Below are 19,716 nucleotides of genomic sequence, written 5' to 3' on the forward strand. Positions count from 1 at the left end.
GGCACATAAAAGACACCATTTCGAGCGTGGCCGTTTTCGTGCGGGTGACACGTAAAAGCACCCACTACACTCTCTGAGTGGTTGGCGTTAGGAAGGGCATCCAGCTGTAGAAACTCTGCCAAATCAGACTGGAGCCTGGTGTTGCCATCCGGTTTCACCAGTCCTCAGTCAAATCGTCCAACCCATGCTAGCATGGAAAGCGGACGTTAAACGATGATGATGATGATGATGATGATGAACGAAAAATGGAAATGGAACTATTCGCCCCACTTAAGAGCAGCCCCATTTTCTACCTTTTAAACCCTGATCCTTTCAAAATATCAAGGCCCGTTTCCTCCAATAGTCTATCAATAAGTTGTGTAGTGCCAGTCGTATTCCAACTCCCAAGAAGCACAACCATCTTTAAACGTAAGTCTTATTTCCTCCTGTTCTTTATCTGGAATTACACACCTGTGAAATTCCTAAATATTATCAAACCCAATAGTTCCAACCCCTTTCATGTCGTTCCATGACAACACTCCATTCATGCATCATTAACTTCAAATCGCATGTAAGCTCTTTTACTTGTTTCAGTCATTTGACTGCGGCCATCCTGGAGCACCGCCTTTAGTTGACCCCAGGACTTATTCTTTGGAAACCTAGTACTTATTCTATCGGTCTCTTTTTGCCGAACCGCTAAGTTACGGGGACGTAAACATACCAGCATCGGTTGTCAAGCGATGGTGGGGGACAAACACAGACACATATATATACATATATATACGACGGGCTTCTTTCAGTTTCCGTCTACCAAATCCACTCACAAGGCTTTGGTCGGCCCAAGGCTATAGTAGAAGACACTTGCCCAAGGTGCCACACAGTGGGACGGAACCCGGAACCATGTGGTTGGTAGGCAAGCTGCTTACCACACAGCCACTCCTGCGCCTACACTTTTTTCTCTTTTTTTTTTGCCTTAGGGGAGGGGTTTTGAATTTCTTTGTGTGTGTTTGACTTTTTCTTTTGTTTTCGTGTCCGACTGGAATGAGTAGACCTGGTGTCTGCAAGGGGCAGTGTGGGTCTGAGAAGGTGTGGATTGGGGTTTACAGTTCAATTCACTTGCCGTCTTCCTGTTGCCTCTTCCCATTTATCCTCTGTTTCTGCTACTTCCTCCTCCTTTCCTGGGGCTCTCTTCTTTATCCTCCTCCGTATTATTTGGTTGTTTCTCTTCTGCTTTTCTGGCCCTTGTCATGCAGTCTGCTCTAATGTGACCCTTCAGGCCACATTTAAAGCAGCGCGGGATTCTGCCTTCGACCCTGACTGTCATTACTGTTTCTTCCATAATTATTGATTCCGCAATTTTTTTTGCCAAAGTTCCATTTGATCCTTGTACTATCATAAAAGTCGAAGCATATTGATTTCTGGCTTCTATTGCTGTAGGGATGTGCTAATTTGATGATGGCAAAATAAACAGATTAATGATTGTAACTGAGTCAGAGAGAATGAGGGGGGGGGGGAGAGATGGAGTGGGAGGGTGTGTAGTCTCGTTTTTGGCTCAACAATATCAAACCTGTTGGTGATTCAGTGATGTATGTTATTGTTAACCTCCTATTGTATGTAACCCGTTGGCTGAGTTGGTGTTGTTGAGCAACTTTGGCTGTTAGAAGTTCTTTTATTGTGAATTGTTGCCAATATCTGAACCACATAAAACTTAGGAATTGAAAGCTAAGCACACTCTCCTGTGTGGGGGAAACAAAATTTAGCCTCGTTTTAGAATGAACTTCCTGTCAAAAGACTTCCTCTTTGCATTTGTTGTGTTTCTTTGTTTTAGGCACAGATGTGGCTGTGTGGTTAAGAGGTTTACTCCTCAATTATGTGGGCTTGAGTTCAGTCCCACTGCACGGCACCTTGGGCAAGTATTTTCTGCTGTAATCTTGGGCGAACTAAAGCTCTGTGAATGGATTTGGTAAATGGAAACTGAAAGAAGCCTGTTGTGTGTATTTGTATATAATATATATCATCATCATCATCATCATCATCAAAGGAAACATGAGCCCTTTCACATACATGTACATATGGTGGAACTTCTGCCTACCAAATGCACACACACACATCATTTCAAAGCTGACATTGGAACTCAACAGCACAGCTCTTTGCTTCATCTGTTTATGTCAAATCGGCCAACCCATGCTAGCACGGAAAAACGGATGTTAAATAGTGATATATAATACACCCCTCCCCAAACACCCCCACTGACATATATATTTACACACACACGGGCGCAGGTGTTTTATGTCTTCATAAACATGATTTGGATGTGACAGCTCTCATTTCTGTGTAAACTGAAACGTTCACAGGTAGTAAATGTTCAGGACGTCGCGATGTTCCGTATGTTGCTTGTTGGTACGATGTAGAACAGTTCATTGGCTATGTGAATCCCAACTGAAGCACATTCACGAACAGGGAACATATTTACGTCCAGCAATATTTATTGCTGGACATAAAGATGTTTGTTGGATATTGGCCATTTACAATGAACAGCATAAATCATTGCTGACAGAGAGAGAGACTGACTGACTGTGTCGCGACTGTAGAAGTAAGTTGTAAGACATTGTGAATGTTAGCAATGGGTCTATCCTAGAACCTAGAATTGTCTGCGTAAATGTCTGGAGCCGCCAGCGTGACAAGGATGGAGGCACATGCATCCTACAATTAATCGAGAGGCAAAACGGGCTTTTAGAGGAAGCTGGAAAGAACATTCTAGAAAGTCCTATCACGCCACAGCCTCCCGCTGGTTGGTAGATTAATAAACCAATTGCGTGAAACTACGATGGTTCGTTCGTAGTGTCTGACCGATTATCCTGCGGTTGAGGTTTTGAATTATCGTTACGAGTAACTATGGTTACGGGTGGGAAGCTATATTTAAAAAAGTTTCATTGCAATACATCTTTTTTCTTTTACTCGTTTCAGTCATTGAACTACAGTCAATGTGTATATTTGTTTGTAATGTACGTGTGCATGTATGTGAATGCAGGTTGCAGCAGAACAACCTCCATTTTCTTACGGCCATTGTTGTGATAACGATGTCTTTGCATAGCTAATATTTTACCGTTCTTCAGTTGGATTAGTACACGCCTTGCGCTTCCTGTTGAAATTTTTCCGCAGTTTGGTGAATGGAAACTGTGTTTTGATCCACCCTGTGTGTGTGTGTGTGTGTGTTTCAAAAGAAATTTTATTGCAAGTTTTATCCATTAACGAAACACTTTGAAACTTGGAACACTGGTAGAATGTGTCATATAAAACATCTTTTTCTCTTAGTCTTCTTAAAAAAAAAGAAATCCCTAAGTTATTCCATGTTAAAGGTTGTCGTATTTCTGTAATTTCAACCAGTCACTGACGTCCATTCAGCCGATATACATTAAGTGCCGACTACATAAACAAACGATTCTGAAACAATTCTATCGGTGATAGGGTTAGGGTAAAACAGCAAATTTAAAAAGAAAAAAGCAAATAAAACGAAGAAAAACAAAAAGAAAATGAAAAAAGCAAATAAAACGAAGCTATGGCTTAATCAGCCAAAGGAGTAAATATAAACAACTGAATACTTGTCAGTGATTGGTTGAAATTATCGAAATAAGACAATTTTTTCATGAAATAAATTCGAATACAAAAATATTTTACCAAAAACACTACGTAAAACATTAATGAAAAATGTGGCCCCCGTTTTAAAAAAGATCCCATTTGCCTTACATCCATTAAACCCTGCGTTGGAGTTGTGATTTAAGCTAGGTGTGTGTGCATGGCTGTTGTTTCTTGCATATTTTGCGACCATATACGGGCTCATGCTTGTCATCGTGCGCTTCCGTTTAAAATTCATTGAATTTCTCGAATGTACTTTCGGTTTTGATTCACGTGAAAAGTCGTTTTTGGACTATCTTTTGATTACACGGTCTTCTCTCTCTTACTTTTCATCTCTCTTAATTTTCCCTCTCTTCTCCACTCTGTTTCTCATTTGATCTCCAAATTTCTCTCTCTTTCCATATTCCTGTCTCTCCTCTCCTTTTGTTTCACTTCTCATCTCTCTTTCTCTTCTTGTCTACCATTGTCTTTCTGAACCTTCCAATCTCTCCCCTCTCTTTCTTTCTATCTTCTTCCCTCTCTCTCCACCCTCTCTCTCTCTCTCTCTCTCTCTCTCTCTCTCTCTCTCTCTCTCGTGTGATCGCTTTCCTTCTTATCTTCCTTCCTGTTAAAATTGCTCAGGTCTCTATAATTAACCTCAAACATTTGCTGTTTTCTGTTGGCCGTCATTTTTATAAATAGCTAATCAACGTATGTCGTCTGCACACACACACGCACACCACCACCACCACCACTACTGAGCTCAGAACATCTCTCGTTTCACTCTTAATCCCCTCTGTCAGCAATGTAGTTCGACTTCCTAGACACAGCAGCGAAATTAGCCAATGAGTGTTTCATTGCTGTTACTCAACCCACTAAAAATAGTAACCAAATTTCCCTAAAATCACAAACTACACTACTTTAAAGGACATCACCGATTTGAAGTGGGTTTTGTATAAAATGTCTCTGTAGCAGACTTCACAAGTTAACGCAAAATATCACGTTGGCTTTTTGTTCTAACTTCCTGTCGATGGCAAAAATCGCAGACTACAGCATACACGTGATCACAAAAGCACAAATTTTACAACTTGGCAAAGTAAACTCAGCAATGTCACTCGGCACACCCCCTCATGAAGGTCACGGCTAGCTTTCACTGCACATACAGCTGTGTGCTGCCATCTGTTGGTGCGCTACATAACTAGTCCGGGGAACCTTTTGATGTCATTTCGTATCTTGCTTGGAAACGAGTAAGGCATGGCGACAGGAAAGGCTGTAGAAAAATCTGCCTCAATAAACTCCGTCCGACCCATGCAATCATTGAAACGTTGACGTTAAAACGATGATATTCATGAATGTTGCGCAGGGGATATCCTTGGGCTACTGTCATCATCTACTATAACCCCAAGTCGGCCAATATTCTGTGAGGAAATTTAGTTCGTAGTAGATATATCTGTGTGCAATGTGTCTGTGTTTTTCCACCGCTTGACAGCCGGTGTTGGTTTGTTTGCCTCTTCGTAACGTAGCAATTTAGCAAAATCGATCGATAGAATAAGCACCACCGGTTAGGATAAATTACTGGGGTCGATTTGTTCGACTAAATCCTTCAAGGCGGTGTCCCAGCATGGCTCCAATCTCATGACATAAACAAGTACGATAAAAGATATGTAATTGCGTGTATGTATGTATGTGTGTGTGCTTTTGTGTCTGTGTTCGACCCCTCAGTATCACTTGACGACCGGTCTTGGTTCGCTTACGTCCATTTAATGTAGCGGTTCGGCCAAATAGCCCGACAGAACAAGTACCAGGCTTGAAAAAATAATAGGCAGTGATTCATTCGACTTAAAATTCCTCAAGGCGGTGCCTCAGCACAGTCTTAATGGCTGAAGCCAGTAAAAAGATAAAAAAGACACATAAATATAATATTGGAGGTGGCATGTTTACGACTGTCGTAAATCCGATTCCCCGATTGTTGTTGATATTTTTTATTTGCTTTTATTTTACCCGCCACCTTCTCTTCTCTCTCAGGATATGAATGAAGTCTAACTTGATGTTTAAACGACAGCTCGTCACCTCGTCAAACAAGCCATACGGAAGTAATTAATCATCAGCTTTTTTCTCTTCAAAGATCTCTTTTTTTTCTGATTTCATTCCCATTTTGTTTGTAATGTATTGTAATGGTTTAAAAAGAGAGACGTTTGCACACGTGTACATGGAGATAGATTTAGACGTTTTAGAGTCGCAATTACCATTGCTGCTAATTACACCGGCCACTTTATACATTCTGACTACGAATCTGAATATCCATGTATGTGTCTGTCTGTCATAGATCTTTCTCTTTTTCTAGCTTATCTATATCCGTTTTTCTTCCTACCTCATCAAGAGACAGACTAACGCACACACGCGCGCACTCGTTCGTCTTTCCCTGTTGTCTTAAAAAGAAAAAGAAAGAAAAAAACAAGGAAGAGGTGATAATCTATAATGATAGAGGCAATCTTTCGAAATAATAATGAAGATGCAGTAAAAAAGAAAAAAAATAGACGAGAAGGTCACCGCTGGATCGTCTTTTATCATAGGCTTGTTCGACTCACTACTACATATAGCAAGATATGCGTTTTATTATATCTAGATAAACAGCAATACGTATACATACATAGACACACACACACATACACAGATATCGGGTCGCGCACATGGGTGCAAGCAGGGTATAGAGGCAAAAACAAACATACACACACACACGCAGAAAAGTAAACGCGCACGATTTCCGTTCTAAATTTTAGGTCTTTGGAAACATTTAGACGTGTGGTTAGAAACGTTCGTTTTGCTGCCAGCCACGCATATCTGGGTTCGATTCCACTGCTCGGCGTTTAGTTCAGGTGTTTTTCTTTTTTTCTGTAGCCACGATTCGATCGATGCTTTGTGTGGGACTTAGGAGAAAACTGCGGATTATTGGTGTGTGTAAAACGATGTATATCGAGTTGCGTCCCTTCATGAGATTGTGGGAAATACGCAACATAGCTGTTCGCTTTGATATCGATAAAATAGTTATTTGAAGCTAGTAAGGTCTGACTAAACCTTTGAAGAAAATGCCATTATCTGAGCCGTAGCAAGGAAAATAAAAATTAACGTACGAACATTGGTGCAAGTGTGGCTGTGTGTTAAGCTTGGTTCCGGGTTCAGGTGCCTTCTACTATAGCCTTGAGTCGACCAAAGCCTTGTGAATGGATTTGGTAGATAGAGACTGCAGGAAACCCTTTGTGTGTGTGTGTTTCCTTCACCCCTTGACAACCGGTATTAGTGTGTTTACATCCCTTTAACCTTGCCCACAGGCATATGGCGTAGTGGTTAAGAGCGCAGGCTACTAACCCCAAGATTCCGAATTCGATTCCAGGCAGTGACCTGAATAATAATAATAACAACATACCTTAGGAATGAGAACCCAGGTTCGAAATTTCCCCAAGACACCTGATGAAGGCTGGAGGGTATATCAACCGAAACGTTGTGTTAACAACAAACAAGATGAGGACAAATATCTGTCAAATGTAAATAATATGTATAATTCCTCATCTCTTAAATATAGAACTGTAATGAGTTTATCATAATTTAAAGAATACAATTGTTAAACGTATATTTATCCATATTTTCATTTTCATTTACTTGCAGTTTCACCTCCAATATGAATGCTGAGAAACTTCGGTTTAGAGATAAAAAGCAGAAGAAGAAGATCTGAACTACTATGGGCTCTAACAATCGCCATAAGTATTACAATACATCTCGAAAGAAAATGACAATATTGGACTTGAAATAATTACTCCTTTGTGTTGTTTCTGTGTTACGTTATTGGAATTATGAATCTGAGTTAGAAAAGTAACTGTTTTTGGAGATACCAACTGAACATCTGATTGGATCGTTAGTCTCTAACAAACATTTATTAATGGTTAGTAGCAGTAGTTAAAGAACTCAGCCAGATGGTTGTTGTCGTCGTAGTAACCACCTTTCCTTGTTCTGCACCACAGGATGATTTTTATATTACCTCCAATTAGCATGCAGTACCATCTCTGTGACCCCTTGTAAATTCAGAACAGTGTACCATCACCTGACACAAGTTAAACCTAACCTTCTGGTCATGTCATTTTAAAGAATTCACAATTCCTGTCTTTTTAAGTGCAAATTACAAAGAAAGCTATCAGGAAATGCAAAGGAAAAGAAATTTGCCCTCAGCTGTAAAAGAAAAAACAAAACAAAATTTGTTCTTCCTTTCTAATGATTCCAAAATAATTCTTAATGGATTTCAATATTGGATAAGTTTAACTAAAATAGATGTTTAACAATCTCTTCCCTTTCCAAACTTGCAGAAGATTTAGTGGATATTCTCCTGTAAATAATTCTACCACTTGATGGCTCTGTCTTCATGTTAATCTCAAAACCGTTACCATGGCTTGTTCATCTGACACCACCAGCAGCAGTAGCAGCAGCAATATGGCAAACACTGAAACTGGATTTGGCAGTGTCTTAACCCTTAATAAAGCTACCACATCAGACACAAAACCTAAATACAACATGAACTTTCTCTCAGAAAGGGACTGCGTGTGGCCCCGTAATTATGCTGCATCTAGTCAATCAAACGTTTCCTCAGATAATGATATGACGTGGTCTGGTGAAAACGATGTGACACTTTTCACCGATGAAGATGCCACTTCAGATATTAATTTCAAATCTGGAGAATTAACCAATTCTAGTAAGATAGACAATGTAACAGACATTAATGCCAAACCTAGGGGCCCAAAGCTTACCTCAAGCGATGGCTCAACTCCATTTATTCAACCGAAATCCAGTGATGGATCTAGGTCCACAGAGAGGGTTTGTACAGCTAACTCTAATCCTCAGCTCATAGTCTCAACACATTCCTCAGGCAAAGTCAAGAATGACTCTGTTCCCAATAAATCGACTTTGTCTTCTGAAAACAAACTCGGCTCTGAGTTAAAAAAAACTTCTACTTTAAGTGAACAAAGTCTTCATCGGAGCCCTGCTCTAACACCTCGAGTCTCCAAGGCAGCATCAGTAACCAGTGCTTCATTAAGTAGTTCCAAATTATCCCAAGACGAAACAACTTCTCCACTGAGTTTGTCGCTACAGAAAGAAGATAGCTTGGATGAGGTTAAAGTTTGCACGTCGCCATTTCAGAATCAGACGTATATCCATCGTTATGGTAAGACTTACTCTGCTCACGGCAACCTGACCCCTCTACCTGGGAAGAGTCATAGGAAATATGGAAAGACTTATTCTCCTCGAGGCAATGTGAACCCTAAACCTGATGCAACTGTCACAGCTACACTGTCATCATCTCTGTTGTCTCAGGACAATCTCTACAGCAACAGGGATAAGAATTTTAATGTCTCTGATTCAAAAACACTCTCTTCTTCCTCTTCTACTTCTTCTTCTTCATCATCATCATCATCATCATCGTCGTCTTCACATTCAGATGCTGTCAATGTAACTTCAAAATCTACAACAGAAAAGAATGAAATGAAATTGTCTTCAAGTCTTTTGTCCAATAGCAAAAACACCTTTGTTCCAAAAAAGTCATTGATAGACCTCACAAAGGGTCCGCCTGAGAAATTATTAGGGAATGCCAATCAAAAAATCGATATATCATCTGGAACTCTAGATCTCCAGCGAAACAGAATGGTAATACTGAACAATAAGACGAGTAGGAAACCTTTTGTTACCGTCTACCTGGTATCAAAGAATGACACCGGCACTAATATCTATGATAGCAACAAAAGCACTTGTTCTGTAACTGAATACCACGATGTGAAAAATGGCAAAGGGAGTTGTTCAAAGGCTGGTCGTCCACAGATAACTGCCAAAAGCGAAGCTAATAATTCTGTTGTTAATTTAAATAATGTTCTTGTACAATCTCTCCATGACTACAAAGAAAATGGTATTCCTGCTCGTAGCTTATTGACTCCAGAATCATTGAAGAATGTGACGAAAGAAAATGCCGAAGCCACTGATGGTTCTTCCACTTTGTTCCACAGTCCCCAGCCACAGTTGCAAACCAATGACACTAAGAGTTTTCCAAAATTAAAAGAATCTGCTACAAATGTTAGTGCTTCTGTTGAAACTTTGGCATCAGATGCTGGTGGGAAGAAGGATCAGGATATCCCTGCTCTTATAGAACAGCAACACAGTAAATCGTCCAAAACGAATTTAGGAGGGAAGCCTGAGCAATTAGCTGTTAATCCTGGAATTGGTAAAGGTAACGTGCAAATGTCTTTGAAAAATAACAGCTTGGAGAAAGTAAAAGTGAAGAATGAAAACAAGTTGCATGATACTAGCGAGGAAGGTAATGGTGTAATGAAGATTTCTTCAGCTGCAAAATCAAACGAAAACAGTTCAGTAGGACCGAAGAAACAGTTTTCCTTAATATATTCTTGCCCATCAAGCAAAGTGAGTAAAAAGGATGTGGTTGGGACTCACCAACTGGCCACTGCTCCTTCTTGTGCAAGTTCAACTCAGAAGAAAGCTGTTGATTCGAAACTGTCTTTAATTAAGGATATTCCCGTTAGAAACACCAACACAGGTGGGTCTGATTTGATGGTGGAAGTGAAGTCTGAGAAATCTGAGGAAAATAATAACTGTTCACCTGTCATTAAATCCAAGAGCAATCATTCCTACAACACAGGTGTTAAAATTTATGGCAAGAATTCAGCTGACAATATTACCAAAGAGAAAATTGTACTTTCACAGTCAGCAGAATCTCTTGAAAATTTCACATCTAAAGTTAAAACTGATAAAAGTGAATTAACTTTGAACGTAACTAAAAACTGCAATGAAGCTGTTTCTTTTAATATAAAATCTGAGAAAGTTTTGTCTTCATCTTGTGCTAATTCCAAGACTAATAACGAGCATTCAGTTGTAGTTACTAAAGAATCTCTCAAGAGGTTGCCTTCAAAACAGAATGTGAAACACCTTCCTTCTCAAAGCAGTGTCTCAAATAATTCCTCAACAGTTGTTTCATTGAAGAAAATGCAATGTTCACCCAAGTCATTGCTTAATAATCCCCCTGTTTCTTTGGAGCCAAACGCAAAGAATTTGAAAAATGTTACTGTCATTAAAACAGAACCAAATTCTTTTGAATATGGCCCTCTTCAAAACCCGAATGTTTCTGCAAATATAGAAACAAGCAAAAAGACTTTGAAAACCATTGCTGACATAAAGATGGAACCAAATTCTTCAGAGCCCTCCTCCTTTCCTTTGAAAATGGAAACAAACAAAAGGGCTTTAAAAGCTGTCACTATCATTAAAACAGAACCTAATTCTTTAGAGTCTGCCCCTCCTCAAAACTTGAATGTTCCTGTGAATATGGAAACAAACAAAAAGACTTTGAAGACTGTTACTGACATTATGGTGGAACCCAATTCTTCAGAGTCTGTCCCTCCTCAGAGCCAGGATGTTGCTGTGAAAAAGGGTAAGGTGCTGGTTACTGCTAGCGAGCCAACCAAATCAAAACCTCAACAACATAAACCTGTTCTTCATACTAATAGTGTACCCACATCTGTTCCTTCAACTCTGGAAAAGACAATGTCTGTTTCTTATGTCACATCAAACAAGGACAAAAGCAAGAATTTTGTAGTGCCAACAGCTGTTGGTAATTCAACCAGTGTTTGTTCTCCACCATTTCCTCTTAAACGCAGCACCAACACCACTGTCAACACATCTACTATTTTGGCCGCACCAGTTGCTTCTGCAACTACTTCAAGTAATAAAACGTCTGTTCATAGCACTTCTCGTGTCCCAAATGCACCAATTTACTCAACATGCAGTACTCAGACGACAAGTTTCACGGCGAATAGCTCTCAGAAAGTTGGTGCAATGAATGATGGCTGTAGCAAACATGGACTTAAAGTCGTGTCTAAACCTCGTTCAGATAAGTCCAGTGGGAAAAGTGCTGCTCTTGATGTGAAAGGTTTGGGGAATTGTGCTAGTAACAAAGTGTCAAAGACTTCGAATGATGCTAAATTGGTGGCACCCGATCCATTGCCTCCCCATAAGCGATTGCCAGTGGTTAGTAGCACTACTAGTACTGTTAATAATAAAGAGAAAGTACTTCTAGCTCCCAGAAAACTACAGACAGTCCTTCATGTTAAGACTGAAGATAAGCCACATTCACCACCTAAACAGCGTAAGGTTGCTCATAGTAATACTAAGACTGATCATAAATCATTTTTAGCATCTAAACAACAGTCAGAGGTTAATACCAGTACTAAGACTGATCGTAAGTCGCTTCCAGCATCAAATCAGCAGTCAACAGTTAATACCAATATTAAGACTGATCGTAAGTCGCTTCCAGCATCAAATCAGCAGTCAACAGTTAATACCAATATTAAGACTGATCATAAATCACTTCCAGCATCTAAACAGCAGTCAACAGTTAATACCAGTACTAAGACTGATCATAAATCATTTCCAGCATCGAAACAGCAGTCAACAGTTAATACCAGTACTAAGACCGATCATAAATCATTTCCAGCATCCAAACAACTGTCAACAGTTAATACCAATACTAAGACTGATCATAAATCACTTCCAGCATCCAAACAAGTGTCAACAGTTAATACCAGTACTAAGATTGATCATAAATCACTTCCAGCATCCAAACAAGTGTCAACAGTTAATACCAGTACTAAGACTGATCGTAAGTTGCTTCCAGCATCAAATCAGCAGTCAACAGTTAATACCAATATTAAGACTGATCGTAAGTCGCTTCCAGCATCAAATCAGCAGTCAACAGTTAATACCAATACTAAGACTGATCGTAAGTCACTTCCAGCATCCAAACAAGTGTCAACAGTTAATACCAATATTAAGACTGAATATAAATCACTTCCAGTATCCAAACAACTATCAACGGTTAATCCCAGTACTAAGACTGATCATAAATCACTTCCAGCATCCAAACAAGTGTCAACAGTTAATACCAATATTAAGACTGATCATAAATCACTTCCAACATCTAAACAACTGTATACTGTTAATACCAGTACTAAGACTGATCATAAATCACTTCCAGCATCTAAACAACTGTCAACAGTTAATAGCAGTACTAAGACTGTTCATAAGTCACCCCTAGTTCCTAAACAACAGTCAACAGATGTTAATAGCAATGCTAAGACTGATCATAAATCACATTCAGCTCCTAAACAACTGTCAGCAGTCGCTAATGCTAATTATAAAGCTAATCCTAAATCACTTCTAATCCCAAAGCAACCACAAGCAGTTCCTAATAGTAATCCTAAGTCTGGTCATAAACCACTTATGACAGTGATTAATGTTAAGGTGGAAGATAAACCACTTTCATCTCATAAGCATCAGCCAATAGTTGCAAATATTGAGGTTAAAAATAAGTCTTTTTTACCTGCACCTCGTCCAAATGTTTCTGGCTTCTCAAGAGTTCTTGTGCAACCGTGTTCTAAGAATTCCTTGTCGGTGCCACCTGCCAGATCTTCGTACCAACAGAAAGTCAGTCAGATTCCGTGTGATACATACTGCTATTCCTGTTGGCGGCGAAACCCCACCAAAGATATCTCAAATAATAATAATAATAATAATAATCATAAGAAGAGGAGTAGCTACAACGAGTGCAAAAGCTGTGGGGCTTACTTGCGAATACAACAATGCACGAAGCAGAAGGCGTCCAGGATGTTGCTTGACCGTTGGACTTGTAGGACCGGTGGTGGTGGTCGCATCAGGAACAGAAAACGAGGGCTGCATTTTACCTGTTTCAGCTGTCAGCTTCAGTTCTCCAGCCGATGTACATTCACTGCCCACATGTTGGTCCACCATACTCTCCGACCGTACAAGTGCCGGCTCTGCGGACAATCGGCAATGTCGAAGCAGTTTCTTCAGCGGCACCTTAAAACACATACGACAGGTAAATTATGCTCTTTTATTCTTACATTGTTTGTTTCAGTCATTTGACCGTGGCCATGCTGGAGCCCTGCCTTTAGTCGAACACATTGACCCCAGGACTTATACTTTGTAAGCCTAGTACTTATTCTATCGGTCTTTTTTGCTGAACTGCTAAATTATGAGGATGTAAACGTACTAGCGTTGGTTGTCAAGCGATGGTGGACACACACACATATATATATACGGGCTTCTTTCAGTTTCCATCTACCAAATCCACTCATGAGGCTTTGGTCAGCCCAAGACACTTGCCCAAGGTGCTACGCATTGGGACTGAACCTGGAACTATGTGGTTGGTAAGTAAGCTACTTACCACACAGCCACTCCTGCGCCTATTTTTCGTTTCTTATCTTTGTTCTCTTTCTGTATTTATGTTTTTAATATTCCAGTGGTCTTGTCGTTGAGATCAAGGTGAGCCCAGACTGAGCAGGCTTGTTGGTCAACGACATTCCACCCATGACCCTCTCATGGTTTTTTTTTTTTTTGCTTTCTGACTGTAGTATCTAAGACTTGCAGATACTATTTAATGTGGCCATTTTTTTTTAAGACAAGGAGCTGTGATATTACGGTAATTTGGCTGCTGTTTCTAGCTGGTCAAGTGTTGTCTGTGTGTGCATAAGTATACATGTGTATATATTTATTTCAAATCGATGACCGATGGTCTCTTTGTTTGCAGTATATTGCTGGCTGGAGCAGACCCTGGTTATCACTCTGATAAACAGGTGCTCAGGACAGAGGATGAGCAAAACAGCTTGAAACCAAGTCAGTCTCACGATCCTGTTGTCTGTTTGATAAGTCTGCAGGCCACATGTAGTCCGTGGGCCTCAGGTCGGTCAGCCCTGGGTTAGATGGTATTCATTGAGGCTGGTTGCCCTTCCTGTTGCCAGGCAAGGTAATATTTCCCCAAGACCATATCTGTTTTTGTAGTAAATGAGAACTGAACCATCATGGCTTATATGACGATTGAAGGTTACATTTAAAAGTACCCTTCAATTGTTGGGCAATATGCTGTGCTTGAGAAGACCTGTTGAGTGAAGTGAGACCCTTGTCGTGGCTGATGCCAGTGCCACCTAACTGGCACCCGTGCCTGTGACACCTAAAACGCACCATTCAAGCGTGGTTGATGCCAGTGCTACCTGACTGGCTCCTGTGCCGGTGGCATGTAAAAGAAAACCATTCAAGTGTGGTCGATGCCAGTGGCATGTAAAAAGCACCATTTGAGCGTAGTCATTGCCAGTGCTGCATGACTGGCCCCGGAGTGGTTGGCGTAAGGAAGGGCATCCAGCTGTTGAAACCTGCACACACGCACTCGTGATAGGCTTCTTTCAGTTTCCATCTCCCAAATTCACTCGCAAAGCTTTCAGTCAGCTTAAGTAAAAAGAAAAAAAAAACAAACCACTTGGTCAAAGTGCCCCATGCACTGGGAGTGAACCTGGAACCATTTACTTGGGAAGTTCACTTCCCAACCACACAGCCATGCTGTTTGTGTGTGTAGGACCATTTCTAATGCCTTATTCATTTGGCATTGCTGTTATGGAAATATCTATGGAACATAATTGCTGCAATAACCACTCTCTCTCTCTCTCTAAATATAGTTTATTACCAAATTCCTCTTGTGACAGTCTTCAGATTGTGATACAAGGGAGGCTACTCATAGTTATCTCTTTATAGTCACTACAGCGAACTGGAATGAACCAATAAGAATTTAAGAATCCTGATGAAAAGTCTTTTGGCCTTGGCCATCCTGTCTTTTTTGGCCAATGTGTCATTTGAGGGAGATCATCGCCATTTGGGGTTCCGTTTTCCCTACTGGTATAGATTCGATCTCCTTCCTAACGCCAACCACTCAGAAAGTGTAACGGTGCTTTTATGTGCCATTTGTGTGACACCAGTATCTGCCACAACTGCGATTTTAACTTGGCTTGATGGATCTTCTTCTCAAGCACAACATAATGTCAACAGTTTCGGTCATTGCCTCTGTGAGGCCCCACACTCAAAAGGTGTTTTTTATGTGCCACCAGCACGGATCCCAGTTATGTGCCACCAGCATCAGCCACGACTACAATTTCACTTGGCTTGATTGTGTAAACTATACTGTCCCGAGTATGACCAATCAAGAAAACAGTAATTACTGGTGATATACCATATTCTCCTGTATGTAAGTCGAAATTTTGCAGTCCAGAATTTCTGGCCAATGAAGATAGGTCAACTACACCAAGATGATTTTAGGGGACTGGAAATTCTATGTGAAATGCAACAGGGATTTGGAAGGATAGCGAGGATGTTTGAATGTTAACACTACATGCTATGTCACTTTGTTTTCTGGAAAATACAATAAATCTATTACCAGTGGGTTTCAGAAAAGGGAACTATGAGCTTGGTCTATCATCATTGTTGTCTTAACGTCTACTTTTCTGTGCTTGCATGGGTCAGAGTTTTGTGCTGCTGGCACCATTTTTGTAGCAAACTTGTTTTCTAGTGGGGTTTGCAGTCTATTGAACTACAAACGACACCATATATACGAGCCTTTTGTTTACAAAGGTCGTATAACATATTTAGTCATGTCTGTATCCTGTCACTACACATTATAGAAACAGCAGCCAAATCTCACTCAAATCACATGCATAACTTCCTGAAAAAAAAAGGACACATTCGATAATGTAGTCTTAGATGCATTGTGTACCTGAAAACAACATCAAACACATGGGATAGCTATCATTGATTACAGGTTTATCTGTTTGGTCAGTATATCTCTTAGTCTATCTGTTTGACCAACAGCTAAACAACAGCTGAACTACCCACCGCTCTGGCTGCCCTCAGACCATTCTGTCTGATAGACATTGTAGAAGTACAATGTCTTATACCACGTTTCCTTTAAGACTGCAGTTTGAAGGAGATTTGGCTGCTATTTCTAGCAGTTTGAGCGACAATGCAGCTTGTGGTTGTAGTAGTAGTAGTTGTCTTGCAGATCTATGATGAAAGACGTGTCTGTCCCGATCATTCTTTCTTAGTTTTCCGAATAATAAATAATGTGGTTTGGGGAAATACGTCCTTCCTTTTAATCGGTGGGACAGTATCTGAAGGAAAAAATTTGGCTGCTATTTCTAGCCGATGTAGCGCCTTCCTGGTTGGTTTTGATACGGTGAAGTAGAACAGTGTATGTGTTCCTATAGAATAGCGTCGGAAATAAAGTAATGATAGAGTATGCCAAAAAAAAAGAAAAAAGAAAAGAAAAGACCGTAATGTCTTCAGATGTGTGACTTAGATGAATGTCTGGCAAAAAGTAAAAAATACGTACACCCAGTGTTTAAGGGTTAGGAATAGGGTTAGGGTTTTTGTTACACCGAAAACGGGTGGTGTACTACATATTCTGTACCCCGGCCGAATGTTTTTTATCTTCTAATTTTTTCCAGCCATTGGACTGCGCCCATGCTGTAGCACCGCCTTAAATCAACACCAGTTGTCAAGCAGTGGTTGGGACACACGCACACGCGCATACACACACGGTGGGCTTCTTTCAGTTTCCATTTACCAAATCCTCACACATTGAAACTGAAATTGGAACCCTGTGGTTTGCAGCAAACTTTTTTTCCACAAAACCATATGTGATGGCGCATACCCCTGTGGTCAGGGTGTTGCTCTTACGATCACGAGATCGTGTGGGGTCAATGTCCAGACCGGTTGGCGTAAAAAAACACTTCGTCTTTCGTTGTTTCTGCGACCACTTGGGTACTTGGGACCCGTGCATGGTGTGTGGCGGCATTTCGGCTGGGTGGGTGGGGACTCAGTTGGTAATAGCTGGCTTAGTAGACCGGGTGGCATAACAGAAGGGTGCACCGTACACCTGTTCAGACTACGTCGATTTGATGGAGGGTGTGCGTGCGATCTTTCGATACGAGTCCGCACGATCTTCACTACGGTGTTAGGGTTTTAGGGTTAGTGTTTAGGGTTACGGTTACGGTTAGGGACGGAATTCCCTAACCCAAATCCTAAAACCCTGACCCTAACCGGACTACTAGGGATTACCAACACACACACACACACGCTCGCACGCGCGCACACATTTATTTATTTATTGATTTATTTTGTCGTCCGAGACGCTGCTCTTCTCTACGTCACTTCCGTTTTGTACCGCAGTTGAAGGTCGGCGATGGAGTGAATGAATCATCGGATTTGCCGAAAGTATTAAGCATTACAGACACACGCACGCACGCGCACACACATTCAAATATTCGTATAATTCTTGAAAGAAAGAAACAAATAGTTAAAACTGAGGAATAACGGAAAGAATCATTTCCAGCTTCAAATAAACGATCCTCTCTTCCCCTCTCTCCCTGTTCTCGTCTCCCTCCTCCTTCGTCTTTTCATCATTCCATCCTCCCTCTTCTCATCCTTCACTCCTCATTTCTCTCTCCTTCCATGTTTTCCTTGTGTCTTTTATTTTTTTTTAACCAGTCTCTCCTCTGCCTTCTCCTCATATCTTTCCTCTCTCACTCCATTGTCCCGTTCTTCTCTCTCTCTATTTCTCTCTCTTCGTATCTCTGCCCAAGTTAGATAAAGGGAAAATATTTGTGTAGAACTATTGCAAGAGTTGCCTCCCATATTCGATGCACTCTTATTATTTTGAGAAAATTTGTTTAATGCACTCACAGACGCATATACACATACATATATACACAGATGCACACTAGACACACACACACATACTGATACACCACACACACACACTAACACATACAAACACTGCCACATACACACACAAAGTTTTTCCTCCAAGTTAAAAAGAAAACCTCCAAAAACTTCTCTTTTATTCCTTTAATATTTATTTTTCCCCTTTTTTTCTGTCATCTCCGTTACAACAAATATTTAAAAAATGTTTCCGTCTCAAAGAAACTTCATTACTTAAAAGAAAAAACAAAAAATCAGTCCAACCCCCAAAAAGGTACATTTTTATTCCTTTTCTTCACAAATCAACCAATTCTTCTTTCAAATAATTTTCTCTTTTCAAGTTCCTATGGAAATCAGTTTTATTCTCTGTTTTAATTCATATATTTTTCATCATATTCAGGACATAGAAAGAATGTATATAAATTGTTCACACACACACACACACACACACACACACACACACACACACACTTGTTTCAATCATTGTACTGTGGCCATGCTGGGGCATCGCCTTGAGTTTAGTCAAACAAATTGACACCACTGCTTATTTTTTTGTTTTGGAAAGCCTGCTATTTATTACGTTGAACTCATATGCTGAATCGATAAGTTACAGGGACGTAAACAAACTAACACTGGTTGTCACATGGTGATTAGGGGCAAGCATACACGCGCACGCGCACAACAGGCTTCTTTCGATTTCCATGTACTAAATGCACTCACAAGGCCTTATTTGGCCCAAGGCTAAAGTAGAAGGCACTTGCCCAAGGTGTCACACAGTGGGACAGAACCTGAAACCTTGCGGTTGGAAAGCAAGCCTCTTACCGCACAGCCACGACTATTTTGAAGTTGTATTTATTTCTTGCTAATCTATTCACCTTCTGTGGTTCTTCTGTCTTGTTTATGGTGTGCTGTTGTCTCTAAGGAACCAATCCTGAAGACAGCCGGAGGTTCTAGAATGTTCTTCCACACTTGTTCAGGCACAGGCATGGCTGTGTGGTAAGAAGCTTGTTTCCCAACCACATGGTTCCGGGTTCAGTCCCACTGCATAGCACCTTTGTCTTCTACTATAGCCTCGGGCTGACCAAAGCCTTGTGAGTGAAACTGAAAGACGGAAACTGAAAGAAGCCTGTCGTTTATATATATATATATATATATATATATATATGTGTGTGTGTGTGTGTTTGTCTTTGTGTCTGTTTGTCTCCCCCCCCCCCATCGCTGATGCTAGCGGTTTCGCAAAAGAGACCGATAGAATAAGTACAAGGCTTACAAAGAATAAGTCGTGGGGTCGATTTCCTCAATTAAAATCCTTTAAGGTGGTGCTCCAGCATGGCCACAGTCTAAATGACTGAACCAAGTGAAAGAAAATGCATCAATTTCCTATCTTTTACTTGTTTCAGTCATTTTGATTGTGGCCATGCTGGGGCTTGAAAAGGCCTGGTCAAACAAATTGACCTCTGTTATGTTTTTTTTTTTTTTTTT

General features: G+C 40.5%; 1 protein-coding gene across 5 annotated transcripts in view; it reads left to right on the forward strand.

Moving 5' to 3' along the window:
• LOC106881247 (uncharacterized) overlaps positions 1-19,716 on the forward strand; it is a 39,544-nt gene that overhangs the window by 15,149 nt on the left and 4,679 nt on the right. For 3 of the 5 annotated variants that reach the window (XM_014931560.2, XM_014931562.2, XM_014931559.2), the window contains one exon: positions 7,258-13,531. In XM_014931560.2, the coding sequence (XP_014787046.1) occupies positions 8,029-13,531 (5,503 nt within the window). In that variant the 5' untranslated portion in view covers positions 7,258-8,028. Of the gene's footprint in view, positions 1-4,631; positions 4,823-5,619; positions 5,688-7,257; positions 13,532-19,716 lie in introns of those variants that run through there. The other 2 variants (XM_014931561.2, XM_014931563.2) reach the window with 2 other exon arrangements.

The sequence above is a fragment of the Octopus bimaculoides genome, chromosome 20, assembly GCF_001194135.2.
Source record: "Octopus bimaculoides isolate UCB-OBI-ISO-001 chromosome 20, ASM119413v2, whole genome shotgun sequence".
In the NCBI taxonomy this organism is placed as follows: Eukaryota; Metazoa; Mollusca; class Cephalopoda; order Octopoda; family Octopodidae; genus Octopus; species Octopus bimaculoides.